This window comes from Centrocercus urophasianus, unplaced genomic scaffold, assembly GCF_019232065.1.
Source record: "Centrocercus urophasianus isolate 14NV4802_14NV808 unplaced genomic scaffold, USGS_Curo_1.0 seq_17, whole genome shotgun sequence".
Classification (NCBI taxonomy): Eukaryota; Metazoa; Chordata; class Aves; order Galliformes; family Phasianidae; genus Centrocercus; species Centrocercus urophasianus.
The window spans coordinates 10,185,616-10,212,623 of NW_024884722.1; the positions used below are offsets into that span (position 1 = coordinate 10,185,616).

General features: G+C 38.5%; 1 protein-coding gene across 2 annotated transcripts in view; it reads left to right on the plus strand.

Annotated features, from left to right (window-relative positions):
* Positions 1 to 27,008, plus strand: part of SORCS1 (sortilin related VPS10 domain containing receptor 1) — a 268,735-nt gene that overhangs the window by 192,357 nt on the left and 49,370 nt on the right. For both annotated transcript variants that reach the window (XM_042818167.1, XM_042818168.1), the window contains exons 7-14: positions 5,966 to 6,084; positions 8,688 to 8,777; positions 13,557 to 13,736; positions 18,116 to 18,262; positions 23,537 to 23,639; positions 24,121 to 24,197; positions 25,213 to 25,304; positions 26,296 to 26,403. In XM_042818167.1, the coding sequence (XP_042674101.1) occupies positions 5,966 to 6,084; positions 8,688 to 8,777; positions 13,557 to 13,736; positions 18,116 to 18,262; positions 23,537 to 23,639; positions 24,121 to 24,197; positions 25,213 to 25,304; positions 26,296 to 26,403 (916 nt within the window). The remainder of the gene's footprint in view (positions 1 to 5,965; positions 6,085 to 8,687; positions 8,778 to 13,556; positions 13,737 to 18,115; positions 18,263 to 23,536; positions 23,640 to 24,120; positions 24,198 to 25,212; positions 25,305 to 26,295; positions 26,404 to 27,008) is intronic.

Here is a 27,008-nt window from a genome sequence, read left to right on the forward strand (position 1 = left end):
ACAGGTCACTGACAGGGGACTACAGTGGGCAGCTTGAAGCAGTAACCTTGGAACATATCACTGCGTTTTTTGCCAGAAGACATTGGTTAGCATTGCAGGTCAGAGGACTTTGAAGCAGGCTGAGAGAGTATGAACATGGTCAATTACTCTAGTTACTATGACAGATTTCATGTATTCACCTTTCTTGTATACTAGGGCCTTACAGTACTAAATCAGTCATGATATAACGGCTGAACAAAAAACTGTTTACTCAAGTTCAAATAGGAAAACAGCCTTATGCTTGTTCCGGCACATTTTCCAGCAGAAGCTGAGTGGTACAACAACAGCTGTAGATGAGAAAATGTCAGCAGAGTATGGTGTTAGCCCATCTTCTTGTTAGAGGGTTGTCTGAGAACATCTATCAACAGCAACCTTAGCATTGGGTTTTCTCTACTAGAATATCAATAACTCTCTAACTCTGCTCTCTGATTACAGCTTGTCTGTGCATTTTATTTATTGTATTTATATACATAATGTAAAAGGTTTACAAGAGCCAAAATAGGAGTCTCTTAGCAGGCATAAATCAGAGTAACTTTAGTGGCAAGTTGATTTATACTTGATGAGGATCTGGCTAGCAGTGTTGTACCTGCACTCCCATTCTCCTTTATTTTCTTCTTTCTCACTATCCAGAAAAATGTGGGCTCATCCTGAACACATTATCTCATCAAACTAGGTACTAAACAAACTGAGTACAGACTGTATGATTAGTTTTACTGATGGAGGCAGATTAGCAGGGCTAGTCATTGCCATTTGTGTTTTTAAACCTGTTGTATAAATCTTGGAATGCACCAGGTAACTTTTTATCTCTTCAGATGTCTGAGTTAAGAAGGGGTGATTCTGTTAATTTTTTGAAGTCTTCAGGCTCGATTCTAGTCAAGCTGGGCTTGAAAGTACAGTAAGAAAACCTGATTTTTTTTTCAGTTGGAAGAAGTTCCAATGAACCTTATCTCACATTTCCATTTGTATGCCTGGGTGTCCCTGGTGTTCTGCTTTGATTTTGGAACAGGATCAGACCATACTGTCAAAGTCAGCAGGAATTGTGATTTTTTTCCCTTGTTTCAGGCCACCACCCCAGTAAGACATTTAATCCCCCACAGTTCTTAACATGATAAGCTTCTCTTTGTTGTATTCACTGCCATAGTCAGCAGCCAGTGACTGGTGAAAGTTAAATCCATATTTATTCAAATGCAATTTGAATGCTTTCAGGAGGTGTACAATCTTAATGGTATACAGATTCTACACTTTTTATTTCTCCTTTTGCTTGTTTGTTTTTGAAGAACAGCACAGAAGTATCCTTAATTCATGGTTATATCTGTTTTGAATTAGGGAGAGTTATCTCAGTAAGGCCTGATTCAGGCTAATTGATATGAGAATGTAATTTTTTCTGGGTGATCTCTATCAAGGAATCCAGACTGTTGGTGAGAATTTGAAAGGTGGATTTCTACAAGGCATTTGGAGATTAACTGTGTACCCATTGGCTCCCTCCAGAGAAAGGCAAAGCTGGCTTAAAGGATGTGTAAGGTTTTCCATGGAAAATTAACAAGTGTTAATTTATGAGACTCACGTTTGCTTATGTAGATGAATTTCAAATTATAATGAGTATCAAGTTTTTAATTTTATATTATATATAGCATATGTTCCTAATGTTCTGGCAAAAATTTAGAGAGTTTCTGATATTTCAAAAGTTATATTTCCTTTGCTTTTCTCATGTACATAGCAGCTTTTCTTAATCAAAGCGAATTTAGGCACTGCTGTGAGTACAGGCAAAACTAAGACCTCTCCTGGGGTCAGCTGGCATGCTCTGCTTGCTGATCAGCAGTGACTGAGCATCTTGCCAGTGGTATCTGAATCACAAAACCGTGCTAGGACTTCAATTTATGTTTTCACAGCAGATTGCAAGGAAGAGTAAAATAAGGACTGTAGTGGGGAAAAAAAATTGGCAACCTAGTTTGACAGGCCTTTTCTAATATAGCTGAGGTGGTGAATTAATTCTCAGTCCCCTAAACCTGCATAATGATTTTATTTTATTTTTCCCACCACAGCTGATGATTAGTATTTGTCTTGGAGAATGAAATGTGTTTGTTTCTCTAATTGTATCCTCATGATAGAAAAGGCAAAAGATATACTTACCCATTCAAAGAAAGACTCTTGACTCTGACTTGCAAGGAAGAAAAGGGAGTAGTAGGACAAAATCAGATTTGTGAGCCAGTTAGTAAATGGACTGGACCATTTCATCTTCATTACTGTTAATTGTTTTGCAATTGCTGAGACCTGGAGAATTGTGAATGTATCCCCAGATCATAAATGTTTCACAAATCAACATTCAGACCAGATGGGAATAGATGAAGAACAGTCATTCTGTGTGTTTCGTCAGCAAAAGGGGATGGGAACATTATAGTATGAGAGAACAGGTAAATAGTGGTATTTATTCCCATTGAAGGTTGTGGATGCTGAAGGTTTACCTTAAATGCAAAGCATGTGGACAAATTCTTATAACCTTTTCAAGGTTTCTCTTATTAGTCACTACTGAAGATAGGGTACAGGCCTGGGTCTTCAGTGAGATATGTTACTACCATGTTCTTATCGTTTATTAGTTAAAGGATGTCAGTCATCCTTCAAAAGCAAAAACTATCAATAATATTTGTTGCTCAGTAATGAATAAGGTGTAGTCCATAGTAAGTCTGGAAGACAAATAAGTCCTTTATTGCGTGGATGCTCTTCACATAAACTCCTGAGTGGTCATTAGTGGATTTGATTGTAGAGAATAGCAGGTATTCCTCAGTTAATTAGAAAAGAAAATAAAAAGCAGGAGGAATGTGTTTGCTGTAGTACAGTGAATTCTTCCTCTGACTATCCTTGTGATCAGAGTTTTCCAGAAACGTCCATACAAGCTTAGATTGGATAGAAGAGAATGGTAAGTCTTGAGCTGTCATCTAAAATAACATTCTGGAACAAAGTGTCCTGAAGAAAGTCTTGCTCTGCTTCATGAAGGAACTTGATACTCCTCTTTGTATTCTTGTAGAGGCTTGCCAACCTCCAGTAGCCCCCAACAACCTTCCATCTCCACCAGCTAAGCCAAGAACATGTTTCTGGAATATACTTCCCTTGAGAACATAGCAGCATGGAGCTTGAGCTAAACAGAAAAGACTGAAACAACTCATGGCACAGGGACCCTCTGGCTCTCAGTTCCTACTGCATGTTAGCATGTTTCACCACTGATACAGATTAATTTTGTCAGAGGTTTCCCTTACAAGACATCTCCTCCATTCTTGTGTACTGTGTTTTTGCAGCCTCTTTAGCAATAGTTGCCATTTCCAGAGAGGAATCTTACTCTAGGTGTCTAAAACTGTCTAAATCAAAGTGTCGGGGGAGGATAAGAGCTAGGACTTGTTATATTCTTCTCTTCAGGCACAGTGTGGCTCTGTTGTTGTATATTAAAAACAGCAGCTGTTGTTGGAGGTGAGGGTTCTGGAAATGAAAAGCATAATGTCCTAATTACCTATGGCAGGGAAAACATCTGTGCGGGAAAACTAATGAAATTAATTCCACAGCTTAGCAACTGAATACATTAATTGACATTAATTAATGCTAAATTACAAAGCTCTGCCAATGGAATCACATAAAATGTCCATGAGAATCAGACATCGAAACTAAATCCTTGAGTTAATGTGAGCACAACAAAGATTCCCTTAGGAAAAATGAGGGATCCAAACACTGCAAGACACCTTTCTTTCTGCTTCCCCGTAGCAGAGGGGGATATTCTTGGTGTGCACATCTCATGGTTTGGCTGTTTGGGAGATTAGTTTAAGCAATTTCAGAGCTCTGCCCTTTAGTAGTTATTACTGGCATTTTAGAATTGAAGCCATGGAGAATTGCACTGTAAAAGTTCACAGGAATTGCCTTAGTAAATCTTCATCAATGGTACAATTGCTGCTGCACGGACTCAGGTGATCCCAGCAGAAATAGACACAGTCCCAATTCTTCCATTAATACAGGATTGAAAAAGCCTCAGTCACCTCTAACAGATGTCAGCCTGTCCTGCTCTTTAAAATCTCTGGGAGAGGAGATTCTTTAATCTTCTTTGATGGCCTCTCCCAGCAGCACACATCTTGCTACCTCCGTGTGTTCGCAGGACAGGTAACTCATTGACATGGGATGCAAGATGACACTGCTTTTAATGTTTTGAGAGGGATAGCGTGCCTGTAGAAGAAAGCAATGGTGGTGGATTACGAAAAGTAGAGACAAGGTGGGAAACAGAAGTCTGATCTTAGAATGTAGGGTAGCTGTGAAAGACTGTCCTTTGTGATAAAATGGATTCAGATAACAGGAGAAGTGGGAATTGGTTGTGTTTCAGTCTGTTCTCAGATGCCCGTTCTGTCTTCTGACTGGTAGAGGCACCACACAGCACTGTAGGGTGGTGGGTAAGCTCCATCAGTCCCCTTCTTGCTCACAGTGGGGGGACAGAGGACCGAGCACTTCTGAAGAGGGAACTTTGCTGGTTTGCTGCAATGAGCAGACTGACACTTCTGAGTCTTCCTGCCCTCTCGTGGCTAATGTGGAAAAAAACATGTCCTTGCAAAGGGAAATGCACTTCGATAATACTGTCTGGGCTATGTTAATTAATGTTTTGCAGTGAGCTGCAAAAGCATAAAATGTTATAAACTGCAGTGACTAATAACACTCAGCACTTTATATATTCCAAGAACTCTGCAAATGGGGTAAAATCATTCCTCATCAAAGTTTCCTGAAGGTTCGTTACCCTGCATTTCTATTTCAGAATTGAAATTTCTAAGCAGAAGTCAACAGCCCTTAGAAACAAGGAAAAAAATGTCAAATGATAGATTTTAATTAAAAAACAAGATTAAATATGAGATAGTAAAAATCCACCCGTTTCTTTTACCACTGAAAGTGCTGCTTCTCTGATCAGAAGGCTGTAATTACATCAAACAAGGGGCTGTGCTGCTTCAACAAGGAAAAAGATTAGAAGTAGTTCCAAGATTAAATGCCATGCAGTGTTTCTATCATTTCAATGCTAATGCTAAAATGCCAAAATCCTTCTTCCTGTAAATCAGTTCTGTCCTTAAAGAAAGTGCAACTTCTTAATTGATCTGAAAGAGCCTAAATTGAATTCAGAGAATATGGTTCTGTATTCTGGGATAAATTACCACCATGAAGAAATTAAAATTCCTTTTCTTCAGGTGATGGATTATGAGATGAGCACTCTGCAGTGCACCAGAAGAGAAGATGAGGAAGTCCCAAATAGTAATCATGGATGAGATAGCTTTAGGGCTGCATTTAATCCATTTACTATGAAACAAACAACTGTTCAGACCTCCAATTTCAAGAGAGTGGAATGGAGTGGAATGATTGCCTTGGTCTGCCAGAGTGCATTTACCTATATTGTTAACCAAGAAATAGGTAAAATCTCTGAAGCAGGTGATGTTTTGCTCTACTCTGCAGAGTTTAAGGGCTGTAGGAAGTACAGAATTGTGCCAGGAAAAGGCTTCTCAATCAGTGGTGACAGTATGGGGCAGGTGTCCTCTGCAAATGTGCTTGTACTTGTGTATACTCTGGTCTTTGGCTGTTTTCTAAATAAACTTAGATGTGACTGGAGAAACTGGTGTGCCCTATGGTAAAAATGCCACACCATTATCATCTAGCTCTGATGTCTTATTTAGGGTGTGATGAAAGAAATAACGGGAAACTGATCCAGGTGGGGAAGGAAGGAACTTAAAGGAGAGCAATGAAAGATGGATTTATTAAGGGCATAGGGGAAAAGTGTTATGTTGTGTTGAATGGATGGTATCGCTTTACATCGTATGTGACTGGGAAGCAAAAAAATGCAAGCTTAAAATGTAGTTTTTCGACATTAGGAGGAAACTGTGCTTACAACTTCACGTGTCTTGGTTTTATCTTCTCATTTCAGATGCCCAGTACATCACCTGTAAGATGCAGAACTGCAGTGAAGCCTCACAAAACAAACCTTTTCCAGGCTACATTGACCATAACTCCCTGATCGTCCAGGATGACTATGTCTTCGTTCAGGTGTGGAGCAACCTCTTATTTATTCTGTTATTTTATATTTTGTTATTTTCTCTTACCTCCCTCTGCATATATGTGCGTATGTATTAACCCCCAACTAATCTGACAAGATTGGATCCATAGCAAGGGCACTGGGTGGATTGTAGCAGCTCATTACAATGCTAATAGAGTTTTTCTACCTCTAGTATCTTGTCAGTGTAAGGTCTTAGAGTTCCTGCCTGTAGCATCCACTGTGGGTACTGGAGTAATCCTCTATGCCTCTCCTGCAGTCTCGTCAGCACTCTGGGATTAGTGTTCTCACCTCCCAGCTTGAAGTGACATGTCAGTCATCTTCTATTGCAAGGGCAGTAGAGCAAACTTTTTTAAAGCACAAGAGAGAAACAGAAAAGAGAAGGAGGGAGTCAGGGGAAGAACCACAGAAGGAGTAATCAGGCTTTATTGTTATGCTTCAGTTGTGATTACACAAAAAAGGCTGAAGATGAGACATACTTAGCCAAGCTGTTTTTCAGGTGAGAGCTGGAGAACAGATCTGAATGTACTGCTGTACATTTCATTAGTCTGCTGCCAGGGTCCATTTAATAACAGTGGAAAAGGACAAAAATAATAACAGAATTGCAGAGAGTGTGGAGGTGAACTGGAAATCATTAGGACTAAACTGGTTTTCCAGACTGTTAATATTCTGTCATACTTGGGGGTGGAGGGAAGAGAAAGGATTGATATTTTAAATTGAATTAGTCGATTGCTAATTACCTTCAGTTAATGAACTCAGTCATAAACAGCCATCTAAATCATCCACAAATAGATCTGGAACATACGTTCCAGAATAGCTTTTGTGCCTTTATGTGTCTGAGGTGTAAATAAAATGTTTATGAGGTAAGGAAAACAGGGGCATGCATCACTGTTCAGACTTGATTTCTAATTTCCGAATGGCTGTATGTGTGTGTATGTGACATGACTGAAACAGGAGCTGGGAAGTTTCTCTTTCTATCTGAAATTATTCATTGCTTCGTCACTGACTCCTTGGTTTTTGCTCTTTTCATGTCTTCTCTGTACTGACCTGATTTTATTACATGCTAAACAGAAGTTAATTCTTTTGTCCCATTGAAACCATTTGAAATCATCTGAATTCTGACAGTCTTTGTACTTTCGTGCTTTCAACTTTCTGTCTATAAACTGTTGTGCAGTTTTCCTAGAGGTGTAAAATTTCTTTGTGTCAATTCAGTGCTGACTTCATGGTAGAGGAAGGAGAATGAGGACAGACAATCACTTACAACCTTCTCTCTAATGCTCTGTTGGACTTTGCCAAATGTTAACAGGTCAAAGAGATGATATTTGCCAGTCAGTAATGGTTGACACAAATACAAAATAAAAATATTTTAATTCTTGGAAACAATCTCTTCTTTGATCCTAACTGTTGGTGAATTCACAGTTAACTGGTAAGTGTAAAATAGCATTCAAGTGGTTATATACGGGATGTATCTATAAGGAATAAAGCACAGAACTGCTAAATGAAATGCTGCAACTGATGTTGGATTTTGACGTACTGCAGACACTATTCTCCAGAGGAGGAATAACCTCACACCAGACAGTGAAGAGGCTGGGAGAACAAAGGAATGCCTGAAAGCCCTCCCCAGCCTTCCCTACCTTGATCTCCATCTGGCTTTTTGGCAACCAAGCCATTTGCAATGAGAATAATTGTTTCTAAAGCATGAGAATAAGGAAAAGTGGGCTCATTTTTCTGTAGCACTTTTTTTAGAAGCACACACTTGCTCATAAACAGTGCTTCTAGCCTTCCTTCCCCTAACTTTTGATTAATTCCTTAAAAAAAAAAAAAAAAAAAAAAAAAAAGGTGAAGAGCTTTTAAATAAGTAGTTCTTATTTTTACTTAATCTGGTATGATCTTAGCCTCCGTGGGTCTTCCATTTTAAATTACTGCAGTGTGCTTTAAAACACTATGAAAAAAAACCAACTTGATAAGCCTAGGTAGCAGGCAATTAAAGCACAGTTCTGCGTGGAGAGTCCCTTGGAATATTTGTTCTTCAGTATCGTTCATCCATGGATTTCAAAGCACTTTACAAACATTGATTATGCTTCAGTAACTAACATCGTCAGCTGTTTTTTTAACCCCTCATTAAAAGGTAGTGGAAAATGAAACCACATGCTGCTTTAACCCAGTCTTGCTATTTAGGCACTTAAATGTGAAGACAGAAATGGAAATCAAGCATCATGTCTGCCAATCAGCTGCTCCAACCAATAATTCACGTAGCAGCTGTGCAAATAACACAGAACAGGTTGTTTTGTGTTGAGAGAAGAGCAGGAATCAGCAGAGAACATAATGGCCTAAGTGAAGCCAAGGCTTCACCTTCCCCAGACTTTCAGCTGAAATTCTAGCCCTTGCTTCTCTTTGCAGAAAATGGCATTTCTCTTACTCTCTCCTTTTCAGCCGCTCTCAGCGGTTATTCAGTACCCATAACATGACTGCAGCTTTTAACCACTGCTATGAACACTGTGATGTTTGCCTTAGGAGGTTTTGCTTGATGTTTTCACCATTAATTTAAAAAACATTTCAAATAATGCTGAAGGTAAATTTGCTGCTTTTCTTGTAGGTGACATCAGGTGGAAGACCGCATTATTATGTTTCTTATAGGAGGAATGCATTTACACCGATAAAGCTGCCAAAGTACTCCTTGCCCAAGGTAAGTTGTTGCTGGAATGCCCATATGTACCTACAGATTTTCTATTTGTTCAGAAATAATTGAAAACAATACAAGTAACAACAAGATGATATGCAGTGAGTGAAAGCATCATTGATTAAAAGAGAATTTGCAAGCAAGAAAGACTCAAGTTCACCGTGTTGCCTTGTCAAGAACATCAGCATGAAATACAGACAGATTACCACAGCCTATGTCAATTATAATTACTTTATGGTTAGTTGAATGAATTTTGGAGGAATTCCTTCCCCCCGCCCTTCCGTCTTTTCCCCTTCCTTTTCTCTTTCCTTTTCTAGGGGTCAGGGCAGGGATGTAAAATCCCGTGATGTGTGATTCTTTTTTTTTTTATTCTTTTTTTTTTTTTTTTTTCTGTTTTTCCTCATTAGCAGATTTTAATGGGAATTAAGAAAAGGGATGGCTTTGTGTGTCTGCTCCATATCCTCCCTAATTAAGAACAATGGTGAATTAGCACTGGAGCTTGAAAGGCTATTGCTGCCTTCTGAAGCTGGATTTCTTTAAAAAGACTATTATAAAATGTTGGCTCTATTTTGGAAAAATCACCTTTTTGCAGCTGGAGTCCTAACAGTTTCTTAACAGAGAAAAATATCTTTTTAAAAAACTCTTTTCATTCTTATTATAGGCTGGCTTAAATGAAATCTAAGTTCAAAGTTAGAAAATGACTTTGTGAACTATGTGTAACATCTAGCATCTGAAGAAAAATGATAATCCCCGGTTAATTTTTGGGAATGCAAAAAGAGAAAAAAGAAAGTGCTCAGCCAGCTTGTTCCTGGAAGTTGAAAGTACATCACTATTTGTAAATGCAAATATTCAAGGGGATCATTTGGCTATTGTCACAGCTGTCTGTCTTTGATTCCTCACTCCAACAGACCTGTTTAGAGTGCACTGAGTCATCATATAACCAGATAGCAGCTCAAACACATTGTTTTCAGTGCCATACCTTGTATACTCTGCTGTTCTGCTTTGCTTGAATGGCCTCAAAACCCAAGATCTTAGGATTCTGGGGACACTATCGGAAGTCATGATCTCTTTTTGGCTGTGACACAGGAGAACTGACTATGAAATGTGAGTTCAGTAAATTGTTTCAGCCAAAGAAAAACACATTTTCCTTTTTTTTTTTTTTTTTTTTTTTAGAAGATACATAGATTTGTAGATTGAAACCCAGTATACTTCTTTCTATAGTCCCAGACAAACTTTGGATTTTTTGTGAGACCTGAAATCCTAGCTGCCACAAAATTTTCAGGCATGTTTGAAGATAACTTACTCTAAGATAAGATTACTCTAAGGCAGTTTGAAACTTTGTGTGCAAGTGGAAAAGAATTACTCTGTCAGTTTAGATAGAGTTTAAGCAGGTGTAATATCAAGTAGTCCTTAGCAAATGAATTGGATTTTTAGGATGGATACTGTAATACCTAAATTAAAATAATTTACAGTTGATTCAGACTGTCTGTAGCAAGACTGCTTGCTTTGAGCAAGTACACTTATTTCTCCAATTGTCCAACTCAATGAAAAGTCTGGAGAACCAAGAAAAAATACTGTGATTACATTCCCATGTGTTCTCAGAGAGTAGGAATAGGAGCAATATGTTCATGCTATTTGACCCAAGGAAAAAAGCAGATATTTAAGGAGATAAGACACTTTGTCAGAAACTGGGAATGTCTTCAAAGACTGAAAAACCCTTTTTGGCTTGGAGGGAGCTACAGTGGATCTGTGGTTGTCTGGTAGTTTGGTATCAAAGCAAGATAGCTGCTTTTATTAAAAATGCACAAAGCACTATATTATTCAAAGGCATTGAAACAAACAGCTTCTTTTATGCCTAAATTCTCTTTTATCTCCTTCAGCTAAGAAAGTGGGGCCAAGTATGGTAAACAGTACTAAGTCGCTACTGGAATTGAAGATAGAAATGTCAAACTTTTTGCCTCTGTATGTTACTCCTAATCTGGAGGGATGTGATGGCAGGCAGTTTTGGCAGGTGATACCATTATTCAGGCAGGAATGGCCTATAACAAATTAAATCTATAATTTTCTTGCTGTTGTAATTTATATTCTGGTAACCAATTCTATTAGAAGCCTGAATGAACCTGAAACTGTTTCCAGTACAGGCATATGTCTAACTTGTACATGAGGTTGTGTAAACCCTGTGAATGGTATTTACTGAAATCTGTTAATTTCTGCAGTGAGGTTGGTGTCTGTCATAGACTCTGTATTGTCACTCATGATAGTCACCTTGAATGTGTAGAAACAGTGCTCAAATTCACTCAATTTTAGGCCAATCTACTGGGCAGGCATCTCTGAATACAGAATTGAGCCAAGCAATTTCTCTTTAAAAAAGGCTTGTCCCTTAATCTGGTGCTGGGCTAAATACTGATGGGGTAGGTGTTTGTGGTACCAAACCACAAACCACAAGAAAGTCATGAAATACAAACCTTAACAACAACTGACAAATGAAATAATTGATGGGATAAAACAGGCAATACACATTCCTGCTAATTAAATTGCCAGGAAGAAAAGTTCCCTGACCAAGTGCAAAAAAGGACAACTGGAGCATGTTTTGGTGATTCAAAGAGCCCTGGCCTTTAGTCATTTGAATAACTGATCAAATGCATGCACAAAATCATGCTCTTGCTTTGTCTTTGGAAAGTCAAAAAGGACAGATAATAAAACTGTATCAGTATGCTGATTTCTTTTTTATTTTTACCAATGTGAAAACTAACAAATCCCTGACGTTGTTCAAAGACGTGTTGGATTCCTATGTACTGAATCCCTTCAATCAAGCCATTACATTATACCAGAGTCTGTTGGACAAGGCCGTGTTAAGTAGTTGACTGATCCACAAAAGCAATCAGTTGGAACACTTGTTTCCTTTGTACATGCACTACATATATTATACCATTTCTTTCTCAGTCTTTGTTTGTCTAGGCTTAAATTCCTTGAGCCCATGATCTTAGACTCTGATATTATAGCATGTTCTGATCAAAACTCAGGAAGAATGTACTGAATGGATTAACTCATTTGCTTCTTAAACATATGTGAAATTGCCTTTGATTTTCCCTGATGTTCATTAGAATATCTTTTCACCTTTAAGTAGAGAGATCTGTCCTTGTGTATGAACACGTATTTGAAAATTTGAGCTTGGAACCGCAGCTGTGCCATCTGAAACTGCCTGAAGCACATTGTGATCATCTACTCATGTAGCTCTACCGGAAGATCAACTAGAATGATAATGTGAAATGGGGAACCTCTGACAAACAGCTGTGGCAGTTACTTCTACCATTACAGCTGGAGCTCAGAGAGAATATGTGTTCACAACCACAATCAATCAAAGCCAATGGAACTTATTTTGCATTTCTGGTTGCCTCAGATTTTAACCCAATCTGTTCCTCTACAAACCTAGCTCATCTTCTGGGATACATTTTTCTCCAGTACAAAGAAGCAGGTAAACCAGGTGAACATTCATCTGCACAGATCTGGATCTGAGTCAACCTTTCTGAATCTTAACTTTATAGTGAATCCACTTTGAAATTTATAAGTCAGATTTTTTCCCTCTATTATTTTTTCGTTTTTATACCATAAGGCTCAATATGCAATTATTTTTCCCCCCCTACAAATCAGCAAGAAAATTGTCAAAGACTATTATATTAACAGAGGAAGAAGTAGCATCCACTTCCAAAGAATGTATTTTCTGATGGAGTCCCAGTTTTGCATATACGTCAAAAGTACTGGCTGAGATCCATGGATGCAAAATAACTTAGGGATAACTGCCCAAAGCATAGAGCTGAATCTTCAGGGAATTACCTACTGCTAAGAAATCTGCATTTCTTGTCCTATCTCTGTGGATTTGTAAGGCATGAGGAACTCAGCCCTCCTGTACCGGGCAGATAGAGCCTTGGAATTTCATTATAACTTTCTCTCAGTGGCTTTTTTCACTGGATAGTTTCTCCAGGCATTTAAAGAGGTTCAGGTTTAAGAGATTATTAGTTTGTTGTTTTTTTTTTTTTTATTATGCACTCATTTCATTACTTCCTGCCTACTGTAACACAGAGCAAATAAAGAAAAATAAAGCATCACTCATAACATGTGTGATCTAACTACAGTTTTGCTCCTTACATATAGTGAGAATTAGGGTTGTCTCTCTGTCGTATTGCTGGAGTTTATCACAGTGGTCTAGGGCCTTGACTCATAGATGGCACAGTCATCAGTAATAATAAACAACAGCAACACTGGCTGCCAATTAGATCCCCCCTCAGTTCTCAAGCATACTTGGTTTCTGAGAGATAGAAGGCAAGAGGCAGATGTTCCTGATGTTTTTTTTTCTTCATTTTTTAATTTTTTTAAAAAACATATTTTAAAGTGTTATTAGCAACTGTGATTCTACAATCACAAGTAGTATTGCTTAAACACTAAATAAATAATTAAATAAATAAAGCAAACCAAAAAATCACCTCAAACCAAGTACTAATTAAAATTTTGGTAGAGGAAGCAAAGTGCTGCTGTATAACGCTCTGTTGCCAAAGTGAATGTTCAATTAACACCTCATCAGTTAATTACTGCTTTGAAAACTGGCAGTAGAGTGCTGCTGTAAAATATTCCTGGATGGAATTCTCTGCTTACAGAAATGTTGTCTACAGTTTTCAATTAAACTCCAGTCTAAAATATATCCTTTGCTTCTCCACAGTTTCCGTGATGCCCTTGGAAATGACAGAGCAGAGCTCCCTCTTGTAACATGCATTTGCTTTCTTTCCTCAGGACATGCATGTTATCAGCACAGATGAGAGTCAGGTGTTTGCAGCTGTTCAAGAGTGGAACCAGAACGACACATACAATCTGTATATCTCTGACACCCGAGGGGTGTATTTCACCCTGGCATTGGAAAACGTCAAGAGTAGTCAAGGGTTGGATGGGAATGTGATGATTGACCTCTATGAGGTATGTCATGACTCTAAATTTTTCATTCTTACCTACAAACTCATGTGACATCCAGTTCCATTGTGTTCTTACACATCAGTCTCATAGAATGTATGAAAATAGCAGAGCCAAAGCTGAACACATTTTTATCCTTCTTTTAAACGAGGACCTCAGTGCAAGCACAGCAGGTTCAAGCCAGGCTGTGCAAGTGTTGAAACTAATTCCAGCCTAGTAGTATGAAGAAATTCATTACTGTGCTCTCCAGTAGGTTCTCAGGTGAGGAAAATCTCGTGTCTATGTAGAAGGATATGCATTGGAAGAAGTAGCTGAATAGTTCACTACATTCCAACAAGAAGCTTTCTCAGCCAAAATCCTGCTGACACAAACAAATCAAGCCTCTGACCCACATTGTTCCAGTCTTTGGTTCATAAGGCTCCCAGCTCTGTGAACAGCATCATTCTGCAATTCTGCCATTTTCATTGCATTTCTGAAAGCCTAAGCTCTTGTGGTAGAAGGAATTAGAGACTGTAGTTTTCAGCTGTCTTTGTTGCCTTCTGCTGCTTGATCTATTCTGACAACAGAATTTTAAGTAATCACTCCTGAGCTATCCCGTGAGCATGGATACTCTCCTTCTTCATGTTGATGTTTTCTTTATCCTGATCCTAACAAGTACGTTCTGTCTAAGCTTACCTGTAAGAAGGCTAATTTACATTGTCTTCTGTGACAACTGATCCTGAGAATAGAACTTGTAACACACCCTTGTACTTCTCTTGGCCTGACAGCAGTCTTATTTCTGGATACAGCTGAGTAGAAATTCAATGCTCAGTTGCTAATTTTGGGGTCTAATTTTGCTACTCTTTCCAGATCTATTCCAGAGGTCTTTATGACCATTTAGAACAAAGGCTATGAACTAGTTCTTTAAAAACGGAAATGCTCCCTGTATTTCCCATCACTGAATACTAGCTCTACTGAATAGTTTGCCTTCAGCTGTCCTTTACTTGGAAACCACCTTGAATTGTCAAGACAGAGCCCAAGCACTGTACATAAATTCGGGTGAATTGCAGGAGGATGGGCATTGTCATTTCCCAGTCATTTGGAGTTTTTACTGTTAATGTCTCTGCAATGCTGGCAGTGCATGGAAAGGCTGTTACCTCTTATTACTGTCAGCTCCAGAAGTGGTTTCACTTCATTATGTAAAAGTGTCCTACATCCCAGTGGAGGGAGAAAAGCCTTTGTTTTGTTTTATTAGACTGACACTACATAGTAACCAGGATTGAAAGTGATGAAATCAGACTTGTAGCATCATATCTGTTGATTATTTAGATAGAAAGAATATTGACTGACACCGAACCTGGCACAAAACTTCAATTTGCTGTTCTAGCTGGAAGGGAACAGAAAGCCATCCAGCATGATTCTCCCAGCAGAGTTGTTGCAAATGATGAGTGCTTCAGGGGTACATGGAGATGAAGATCAGAAAAGAAAAAAAAAAAAAATCCACAGATAAATTAAAAGGAAGAGAAGAAATTGCAAAATGAGTCCTCCTTTTGTGACAGCAGTTTATATGGAAAAGAAGGATTACTTGAGAAGATGCCAGAAAAACTCCTGTTTAATGTGTATGTGTCTGTATGCTTATGTTTACCAGGTATTAAAAAATAATTTTACCGGTTACGTTGTGGAGAAGGTGTTTCTGTATGCACATTCCTAATGCAGTTCTACATCCGCAATAAATCTTTTCAGTGGGAAATTACATTGGACTTGATGAGAAAATAGAAGTTCTTCCCTTGTGCCTCATCGTGTTCTCCTTTCTTTTCTCCTGGAGGAATGCTCCCTGGAGCCTTTCACTGGGAGACAGTTATTTCAGGGTGTTGGCTGTTCTTCTGCTGGACAGTGTAGGGGATGAGGAGGCCACTACCACTGGGACACTAATTCGCTTTCTACATGTTGGTCTGTGGAGGCTATGAGAATAGCTCTTCTCCTTATCACCTTCTAGTGCTGGTGCATCAATAGGACACTGGACTGTGGTTCCAGGGGTATTGCCCTAGAGATCATACCCTAGAAGCAGGAAAGAGTGGGAGTTGCTGACCAGTGGGTTCTCTTTTTTCTAATCAATGCACTTCTCCAAATGATGCGGTATTGCTGTGCTTGGCTCTTCAGCAGGAATGTTCTGCATCAAGACAATCCTGCCTGTAAGCATCACCGAAAGCATAGGCAGCATTTATATCTACATGCAGTGCTTGTGAGGGTGGGGGGGATTGCCTACAAAGCCTGGGAATACAGACCCAGTGCTTATTTTTCTGAGCACTGCTGTTCAAGCCCTTACTTGCATAGCTCTGTCTCCATTGTGACTGCATGGAAAGATCATCATGTGTGTCATGGATGCGTATACGCAACAGGTGCATTTCTTCCTACAGAGAGCACACAAACATTTACACTGTGTGCAGTTGTTGTTTCTTAAAGATAGAGCTGTCCCAGGTTGACAGCATAACTTACACTTTGCTTTCTCTAGAAAGCATTTTGAGTTTCAGCCTAGGAGTAGAATCATAACAAGAAAAATTCATAGGATTTCAGAACACATTTATCAACTCATATATAAAATGCTTTTTAATCATTTATAGCCAGCATTTCACAGGGACTACATAATACAACTATTTCAGGACAACAACAAAGAAAAGTACAAACAGAGCTATAGGCACTGACCTGTGGTGAGAAAGCCAGAACGATGTTATTTTTCCAACTCTGACTATTCATACAATTTCACTGATAGAGGAGAAAGCCCTGTCTCATTGGGCTGCCTTTCTACCACAGAACAAAGAAAACTTGAATAGTTTGTGCATCAAAACAACCCAGATCAGACATTGAAAATATGATCTTTTTTACATTTAAATCAACAATAACTAACTAAATTACTTAATTTAAAGGCTATTGCCCATTATAGCAAATCATATCTAAGTTTTTATCAACATAAAATTCAGTGTCATTACTCAGGGATGAAAGTACTATTCAGATTGAATAAGTACACCACTGTACTGTACCAGTGGACTATACAGTAGTAGTCCCATGGCATGTGACTAGAAGTGCAGTAAGGTCCTATTGGCTGGGAATAGTAGCATCCAAATATACCCATGTAATTAAATCAGTTGAGCTGGAACAAATTTTGAATTTGCTGAGTAACCATTTGCCACATGATGCTATTTATGTAATAATCTCTGTCAGCAAAAAGGCTTGATTGATGATTCCGTGCACCACTTCTGCAGAAGAAGAAAATATGGAGTGTATGATTGAACAGATCTGATGAAAAACAAGAAGTTTCTGAGTTTCCCCTCACCTTCTCCCGATTTCCCTTTGCTTCTAATTGTAGCACTCAGATTGCAGAATGACAGCCTAACAAATTCATTTGCAAGCAGCAATAGCTACTGGGCTATTGATTTTCAGTGTGCTAAGAAGTTGGGAACATTCTGCAATGTGAGTTGTGGTTTGAGGTTGACTTTTTTTCTTCCTACTAAGTCACTCTTGGTTCAATTCCAATTTGAGCTCATCAGCATAGCATCTTTCCAAAATTTTCCTGCAGACCAATGGAGTAAAGCTGTTGAATAAAATGCTGGGAAGAATAAAAAGATGAGGATCTCGTTCTATAACTAGCATAGGGAGGCCTTTTTGAGTCACTGGTGCTTCAGTTTCTTCTGAAAACAAAGCTGGTCCTATCCAGCTATCTGTTAATTTCTTTACAGAGGGAGTGGTGAGGTGCTGGAACAGGCTGCCCAGAGAGGTTGTGGATGTCCCGTCCCTGGAGGTGTTCAAAGCCAGATTGGATGGGGCCCTGGGCAACCTGGTCTAGGATTAAATGGAAAGGTTGTTGTCCCTGCGTGTGGCAGGGGGATTTGGAGATTCACTATCTTTGAGGTCCCTTCCAACCCTGGCCATTCTGTGATACCCCAACTTACCCTATGGAAACACTGATAATTGTAGAGTGCACAGAGATCCTTAGATAAAATGTCTTAAGCAGACTGTGTGAGAACAGAAGCACTAAACAACGAATGTGTGTGCATGTTGTCATTTTCTCTGCAAGGTCAAAATTGCTGCTGTTTCCTGCTACTGCATGCAAGAGAGAAATAATTGCCCTGTGTATATTTAAACTTCCAGGGGAAAGGATATCTATCCAGTTGAACAGCTGTCACTTAACAGTTAACTCTGTTGATGTCTTACCATATTCTTATGCTGCTTTTGGCTTTTTCTTCCACTTGCACTTCTTCACATATGATGCTCCTTGGCATTTCTTGCCACAACATCTACTGCATTCATACAATCACAAGATGTTTGTTGGGTTTAACAGGGCAGGAAAGTCGCATACAGAGAAACTGTATGGATTTGATCTATTTTTCAGCCATGTCAATTTTTCCTAGGTAGCAGGGATAAAGGGAATGTTCTTGGCTAACAAGAAGATTGACAACCAAGTGAAAACTTTCATCACCTACAATAAAGGGAGAGACTGGAATTTGTTGCAGGCTCCAGACACTGATCTGAAAGGAAACCCTGTTCACTGTCTCCTGGTAAGTATCTGGGGGGATTTGAGGTGTACTAAGAACCCAGAACAGTCTTTTTCTGCCAGGTAACATAAGGGGAGGACCTCTCTCCCCGTGCAGTGTAACTCATGGAAGGAGCACTGAGTTTTAAAACTGTGGTACATCAGGCTTGGTCGGCCAGATGGTGTAGTTGGCACTGTAATTTAATTTAGGTTAATCTAATTTCTGGAACAAAATGAAGCATCATAGATCTGCTTCCTTCTGTGCAACTGATTGTCTCCTGCTAAACAGCATGAGAAGCTGGATGCTGTTTTTGAGCAGTTGGTTCTCTGAACACTAGATGGGAGGAGTGAGCTATTGTACTGCAGAACTTCCAAGAGTCTTGACAACTTGAGACAGGCTCAAGTAGAAAGAGAACTGGTTTTTTTTTCACGCCATTTTATTGGCCCTCTATTGGTATTTTAATTTTGAGATCAAAAGTTAGAATTGACATATTCACGCAAATATACGAATGGCTGTGCGTTTAGTATGTCTGTCTGTATTAATTGATATAGGTCAACATATAGATAAATCTTTAATAGTCATTATATGCAGAGGATTTCTAAAATAGAAAGTGAAACACTGAGTGGATAGAATTGGAGCTCTCTGTCAAATCAGATAGCTTAGCCTGATCTCCACATACTTCTCAGCTTATTCTGTAGTGGGATAATACTCTGAACTGCAGTCTTGGAGATTTTCAAGAATTTTTATAGTAAAAAAAAAAAAAAAAATCTAACATAGTTGCATGGTCATTACTTAGATTGCTCTTCCTCCTTGTTGTGCTCTTCCTGCATGCTATATATCACATAAAGTGATGTTTTTCACGTTGAGGCTGTAAGTTTTACCAGCTTTTACCAGTTTTTTCCGCTTTACCTTTTATTTATTCTGGTATGTAGCTGAATACTGTGCCAATCTCTGAACTGAAACCTGTATGTTATTGCTGTAACTAACCTGATATTTGAAGCTGTTTAAATAATTGATCTTTTCGATAGAGCAAAAATTCAAGCCTTTAATTTTCTCTCTGATTTGGAACAAAATAAATAGGGGTGAACTGGTGGCCAAGAAACAAAGTTATCTCAGAATGTGACTAAACTTGTTTGGGTTTGTTTTCTTCTTCCAACTTTTAAAAAAATGTGTCTAGGGGCATTTTTAAATTAAACCTTTCAGTGAGATGAAAACTTAAAAGATGGCATTTACTGAACTACGTAGGCATAAAACAATTTAATTTTTGCAAGGGAGTATGTGTAGAAACCTTTGTCTTTTAAATAGATTGTAACTTAGTTTTAACTCAAGTGAACATATTTTGTGAAATAAATGTGACTTTTTCAGATTATTGACAGTTTTGTCAGAATCCCAAGATTTTCATGTTGGTAGTGTAATATTTAGGAGACTAGAGAGACACAAGAGGAATAAGAAAAACATGCAGGCAGTGGAATAATCAAAGTAAACTCTATTCTTTTTCCATGAAGAGGCAAATCCTCAATGGACTTAAACTGTGTAGCTGAGGGTTTGTTATTCCCAAAGAAGTCTCATCCCTGTGATAAGGCCCAGTGTTTACCCATGTGTTTGGTTTTTTTTCTCTCCCTTTGATTTCAGTTAGAAATAGACAAGAGACCTCTTTCATTATCTTGCCAGTGTCTCCTTTGTGCTTAGGTGGGTTCCCACAGACTAGTGGAATGGTAGCAGAGTAGAATTATCAACTGGGAATAAAGGATCTCAGGTGGTTGTCTTCTAAATTTGCAAGAAAGGAGATAGATGAATCTATAGATGATAGATGATCTAGAAGTTGTAAATGCCTGGAAATAAGTCTGGTATCCATACAGGGGTTTTGCTCTGGAAAACCATTGAGAAAATATATTGTCTCCTGCTGAGGCAATTCTGTTCCTCATCTATATGACATAGTTATAGTACTTAAACAATTCACAAGCTCGTCTCACTTCTGAAGCCCCACTCTCTCTACATCTGCATCATCTGCAGTTTCATTCCCTTGTATCAGTTGCTCCTTTTCCCTCCAGACATTTCTGTTCCTTGCCATGATCTTTCTTGATCCTATGGTATAGACAAGTGAATTCCTAATAGTGTCTTGTGAGTCTGGCTTAGCTTCCATCATTACTTCAGGATAGATAGTAATGCTTTCACACTGACGGCTTTCAGAATAATTGTTCCTAGCTACAGCTTGGAACACAGTGTTCAGAGATGTACATCTCAGCTACTGGCAGAATGGGATCTGCCCTTTCCCAGAGTTACTGGATGGTCTCAGCCTGAGAGCAGAATGTTATCCTGTGTACATCTGTTCTTAAAACCTCAGCCTAAATTAAGGGAGTGTTAATGCAGAAATAAGTATGTAGAAGCTAAGTTGGCAGCTAAAGAGGTTAAGAGGGAATCTGGTTGAAACACAACACAAACCAGACAGAGCTATTCCTCTACTGACAGTAAGCGCAAGGGCTCTTTTCAAAGCATGTCAAAGAATTTATTTGTGTTTCTTTATGAGGTTGGTCTGAATAATGAGGATGGAGGAATGCAATGAAATTCCCCCTGAGCCTGAGGTTTTATTTTTCTTGTTTGTACCACTTACTTTCTAGGCTGAATACATTTAATCTTCATAAAATAACTGCCAAGTTATTACATCCCAAAGATGCTGATTTTGTTTGATTCTTATGCTGTGAAGTAGTTAACTGAGGAGTAATTCTACCTTGCACGTTATGGGCAACTGTCTAGGAGAGTTACTCAATTAGCTTTTGAGTATGGCCTTGTGGTTAAAACACTGGGCTGAATTTTAGGAGAATCTTGATTCAATTTTTAGGCCTATCTCCAATTTTCTATCTGACCTTGAGCAAGTCATTTATTTTCTATGTGCTTTTCTTCCTCAGACATCTGTTTATTCCCTCTTTAGTTTTGGTTGTCTTGTCTGTACGGATCATAAGGATTTCAGAACAAAGACCCATTTTTCATAAGTGAGAAGGCATTCACACCATCTGCCACAGAGTCATTTAAACATCTAAGTGAGGTGTTCTGAGTATCCCTTATGGAAGTGCTTTCTCTTTTAATTGCTCCTTGTAACTGCAGGTGTGCAAATACTGTGACTACCTCTAGGTTTCTAGATATTGTCTAGCATTATCCTTGTGTTGCAGTAGTCGGCCCCACTCCTGACCAGGGGCTATCAGTACAGACATACAAGGAGTGCTAGCTTCTCTATGGAACATGATTGGTATGGGGAATTCTTTTGGGCCTCCTTGCAAGATAGAATGGATTTTATACATATAAAGTGTTTGTCTGGAAAGGAAAAGTTGTTTTTAACAGTGCAGCTAGTTGTCACTTGAGTCTCTACCCAGTGCTGCACTTTGACCTGTAAAAAGTCATGCTACTAGAAGCACTCTCTCTCCTCTTGGATGTTCTAGCTTTTAGTCTTGGGAGTTGGAAATAGATGATGGGGACTTGGATAATCATTGAGATATTTTCCAATCTAAGCCATTCTGTGATTTTTATGTTCTAATTAATATTTGATGTATATATTCCACTTCTGTCTACTGTATGTGTGAAGTGCTACAAATTTGAGATAAAATTTCTGGTAATACAAAAATCTGAGTCTAACAAGATCAAATTTCTGTCAGACTGGGGGAATTGGCTGAATTGCTGCTATTAGCTATTGTCTTGAAAATGCTGAGGTGGACTTGCAGCACATTAGTTTTAAAAATATGTTCTGTATCTAGACTAATAAAAGGGAAGAATTCATTCCCTCCTAATGCTTTCCCACTTCTGAATGTGCGTCAGCTTGATTTGGTTCCCATTCCCTCTCCATGCCCCAGGCTGCTCCAGCAGCTGTCATTGCAAGGCTGTCACTTGGAGTTAACTTCTCAGTGCATTCCACTTGGCAGGCTGTGCTCCCTTCTGCACCACCCTGCGTTCCTTTTTCCTGTCTCTCATACACAACAGAGATCCGTCAATCCTTACCATCCTCATTCACCTTTGAAACCAAAAACAAAAACAAAAAAACCCGCACATCCCCAAACTGCTTTTTGTGGTTATCCTTACCCACAGCATGGTACTCATTTATTTCTACCTGGAGATGGGATATATCAGTGGTTGTCTTCTAGCGACTGCAGAGGAAGCCTACAAAATTTATGAGGCTGGACACCTAGCATTTAGGTAAACGATGTAAAAGAGAGACCTGCCTCCCTGAAGCCTACAGGGCTTTCTGCATAGCATCCTGCTTGTCTGGAAGCCATGCTAGCTGAAGCATATGTTTTGCTGTGTTTGCATTCCCTTACTGTCTGATGTCCCCCTCAATTTGGTGAGCTTGCTTCAGCTTTCCTTGCCAGTATTTTTCCCTTTCCTTTCCGTTAGCCTGTTTCCTGAGGTTTGGAAACAAAAAGGCTGAAAAAAGAAAAAAAAAACTAAGGAAAAGCAAAAATTTCAGATTTTTTCAAAAATTATTTCACTGTAGATTTGGAGAGGTCATAATGGCAACTTTGGGAATCTGCCTGTTTGTCCATCTTATCTCCTTGCTCAGCTGATTTATTCTGTACCATTCCTGTTTGATTTGAGTACCTGAGATACAAAATCAATAACAAATAGGTAAGGCTTGTACAGATGTACTTGTATTGAAATCTCAAAGGTCATATAAAGATGGGGTGATGAAATATTTTATGAAATAACTGTTAAACTGACAATTTCAAGTTCTGATATTTCTTTCTAGTGCAGTGCAGAACAGAGACGTGTCAGAAGTATTCAGGGTCAAGACATGGTCTGACACTCCCTGAATTAAGTTGTTTCTTAAGGCTTACAAGTGGTGACTCAGCACCACGCTGACAGGGCAATATTGCAGAGATAGCTTGAGCACTGCTGCCTGGTGAGTCGCTTCAGCATATCTGTAACCTTGCTTGCTTCTCATGACAGCCAACAGTTGGAGGAGCGAGGTACTGCTTACCATTACCTGCCCTTGCAGTTTTCATTGCATCCTTTGTGAGTACAGCCTCAAAGATCTCATCTTTGTGAGAGTTTCAGTCTAAAGAATCAGTTTCCCAGTGGTAAAGGTTTGCATTGGGAAAGGACAGCAAAAATCTCACAAGACAAGCAGAGCAGTTTCCTTGTCTTTCAGAGGGTAGCTTGATACAGTAGTTAGAAATAGTATTTGGCTATCTTAATAGTAACTGTTGATATCTTATGCCTATGCAATATCCTATGCACAAAGGCCTGTAGAAATGGGAACATATGCTTTGTGTTGTGTCTGCTTTTTCACTTTAATCTCTCCTTTCTCCATAGCCCTATTGCTCCCTTCATCTTCACCTGAAGGTCTCAGAGAATCCCTATACCTCAGGAAACATTGCCAGCAGAGACACTGCCCCCAGCATTATTGTTGCTTCAGGTATGAAACATTTAAAGAGTGCCTGTATTTGATGTGCAAACACTGGGGAAATCCTGAATGTGTGATGGATATGGAATATGGGTATGGAGTGGCCTGTGGGGTGTCACACTACCAGTAGGGCAGGCTGTCAGACAGAAGTCTTCATGGACCTTCAGTGTATCATCTGATTTTTACAGAAGCTTACTTTCAGGACTGAGGAGATGACATCTAACCTTATACTACCAAGAACATTAGATTCAAAACAGGGAATTTCTTTTATGCACAGGGTGCATAGATCTGTAAACAGTGTTAGTTTTTGTTTTTTTTTTTTTTTTTTGACATGTGTTTTCTTCACACTGAAATTCTCTCTGTTTCTTTTATTTTTCCTTCCAAGACTAAAAATTACATAATTACAAAAGACTAATGAATATGTTTAATTCTCTGATTTGCTAATTCTACTGTTTCTTAAATTTTTCTTCACTAATTAATGTTCTACTTACAGGTAATATAGGCCCTGAACTATCAGACAATGATATCAGTATGTTTGTTTCTTCTGATGCTGGAAACACATGGAGACAGGTACGTGACAGAATCACAGGATTTAAGAGTAATTGTAGGGAACTGTCAAAGAGATATATTAAAAATGTTTCATTTTTTTTCTTTTGATTCAAAATAGCTTTTTGCAAATCTACACAAAAAGGAATGTTTCTTTTCCCTTCTGAGAGGTACAGAAGTGCCCAAAGAAAAATATTGTGTATGTCATTATGCATCATATAACAGAAAATTATTTTTATAATTCTATTCAGTTTGGCTTCAGTTTAACCCTCTAGCACAAAGGGTTCTTTCTTTTCATCCATTATTATACTTTCCCAAGAATTAACAGTTACAGTGTTCTACTTCTCCCTCGCTGTGCATGGGACTGGATAGTAAAGTTAAATGATAATAATACTTAGTGGAATCCCACCTGATAACAAAACATTGCTACCCTGCTGCGTGTTTATCTGCAAAAAAAAGTAAGTTATATTATTCCCATTTCATAGATGGTGTATTGTGTTACAGAAACCAGGAGTCACTTTTCCAGACTCACCATGCTGCTGCGAAAATTTGAGAGCATGAGAGCAGATGTTTGCATAAAGCCAATGGAAAAAAAAAAAAAAAAAAAAAAAAGGAAAAAAAAATATAGCTGTTTACATATTTGATATTCCAGGAAATTAATTTTTTTTCTTTACAGTGAACACTCTTCATTTCCTTTCTCCCTCACTTTCATTTACTATGGCTAGATACGTGCAAGCACAATATGTTCTTCTTTGAACAATGATCTGTTATCGAAAGGAGGAAAATTGTTGGTCCTTGCAAAAATTAGTGTTTCTAACTTTCTGCTAAGCAGAGATACTTCTCAAGAACCTGATGGGGGGGTAGGTGGGAGCAGAAGGGCAGATATATAAAAAAGCAGAAACTCTCTATACACGTTGCCTAACTCTATTCAGTAACATCTGTAGTGAGTACTTGCCCTCTTTCATGATCATACTTAAAAAATGATGACATTTTCTTTATACTAAAGAAAATAGATCTAAATATATGCCTTTTTTTTCAGATCTTTGAGGAAGAGTACAGTGTTCTGTACCTGGATCAAGGAGGAGTACTGGTTGCCATAAAACACACATCTCTGCCTATCAGACATCTCTGGTAATGACTCTGATTGTCCTAAATGTGATAGTCTGATACTCTTCCTTTGAAATGTCAGGAAGTAAGAAATCAAGCTGAAGCCACTGTTTTCTAGAAAAATCACTTCAGAAACTGACAAATGTAAACTCAGATAAAGCTAAGAAATCCTGGCAACTGCAGCTTAGATGGCTTCAACTTGGCCAGATCTTAGATACCATCAACACCACCAACATAATTCCTCATTGACTAAGACCTGGCTTCTTGAGTTTGGTTATTTACATAATATACAGTTTGGATTATAGCCTTTGCCTCTTACTGAGTTGCCCAAGTACTCATAGTTTTCAAAATTATTGATGAAATTGTCTTCTGCGTTGCAGACAGCACTTCTGAGCAAGAATTTTGTTGAAAAGCATCATGGTTTTGTAGCCAGTAAGACAAAATTTTCTCTTCTAGTTAGCATCCCTGAATTTATGTGGTAGGTAGAATATAGTTTTATGCTGTTTTGCATTGATTTACTGCCACTGCAGCAAGAGTCATATGGGTATCTAAACCACCCAGACCCAAGTAATGAGAAATAGTTCCAAACTTTTGCTTAGACCTACCACAGGGAAAAACTGCTGGTTAGAAGAGGCAAAGCTCTTGTGATCTGAAAATCACACCTCCTTAAAATGTCTTTGGTTGGGGACCGAATATTAAGTTTCTCAAAATTATTTGTGTATTTTAAATAAAATCATAGTGCTGGGCTACATTTTGTTCTTTAAGCATCAATCTCTTAGGTATCTTTATTAGTTTCTCCCACTTAAGTACTGGCCTTGGCTGAGCAGTATAGTGCCAGAAAGCTTATCAGTGCTCTGATTTATAATGCTGCCACCAAAATTAGATATTCCAAGGGCTAAAAATGCAATATTCAAGAACAGAATCTACCTTCTACTTCTCCATAGCAGCTGTAGTATCCTCCCAGTTACAGTGAGAGAATAAGGAAAGAAGATATTAATTCTGCTTTCTCTATCAGGTTAAGTTTTGATGAAGGGAAATCCTGGAGCAAGTACAGTTTCACATCACTCCCACTGTTTGTAGATGGAATTTTAGGGGAACCTGGAGAGGAAACTCTTATCATGACGTAAGTGAGCATGCCATCATGCTAACATTAGCAGGAGCAACAACATGATAACCTTATGAGGATTGTTCACAGCAGAGTTTCTGGTTGGTGAACAAACCGAGTTCTCACTGAAACCAGGACCATGCAGTCTTCTGTTGCTAAATCATCAATGCTTATTTGTGATATTATTGAAAGAATGACAGTAAGGTTCCTTGCAAGCTGCAAGCACATCATTTAGTTTACTAGCCTGAAACTCAACTCCTCAAATGGAATATGATTTAAAGAAGAGTTACTCTTGACAGATGCATATTTAAAAGAAAAATGATGAAGTATTTTATAGCTGTGGTTTTGCTACTACTTTGTATTTTTTAGCAGAGGAACAGAAAAATGAAGACGTTTTTTGTAAGAGTGAATGACAAAATGTTGCCTGAGGGCTGGCTCACAAAAAATTGGGATTAGTTTCAATGTGGTATGCTGAGAACTGCATTGTGCATAAATCGAGATTCACTCTGCCAGAAATTGTGACATTTTACTTGATATCAGGTTAGTAAAAGGAAGAGGAAAGTTAGTTTTCTGCCTATAAAAAATGAACTGACCTGTAATAAACAGAAAATCTGGTTTGAAAA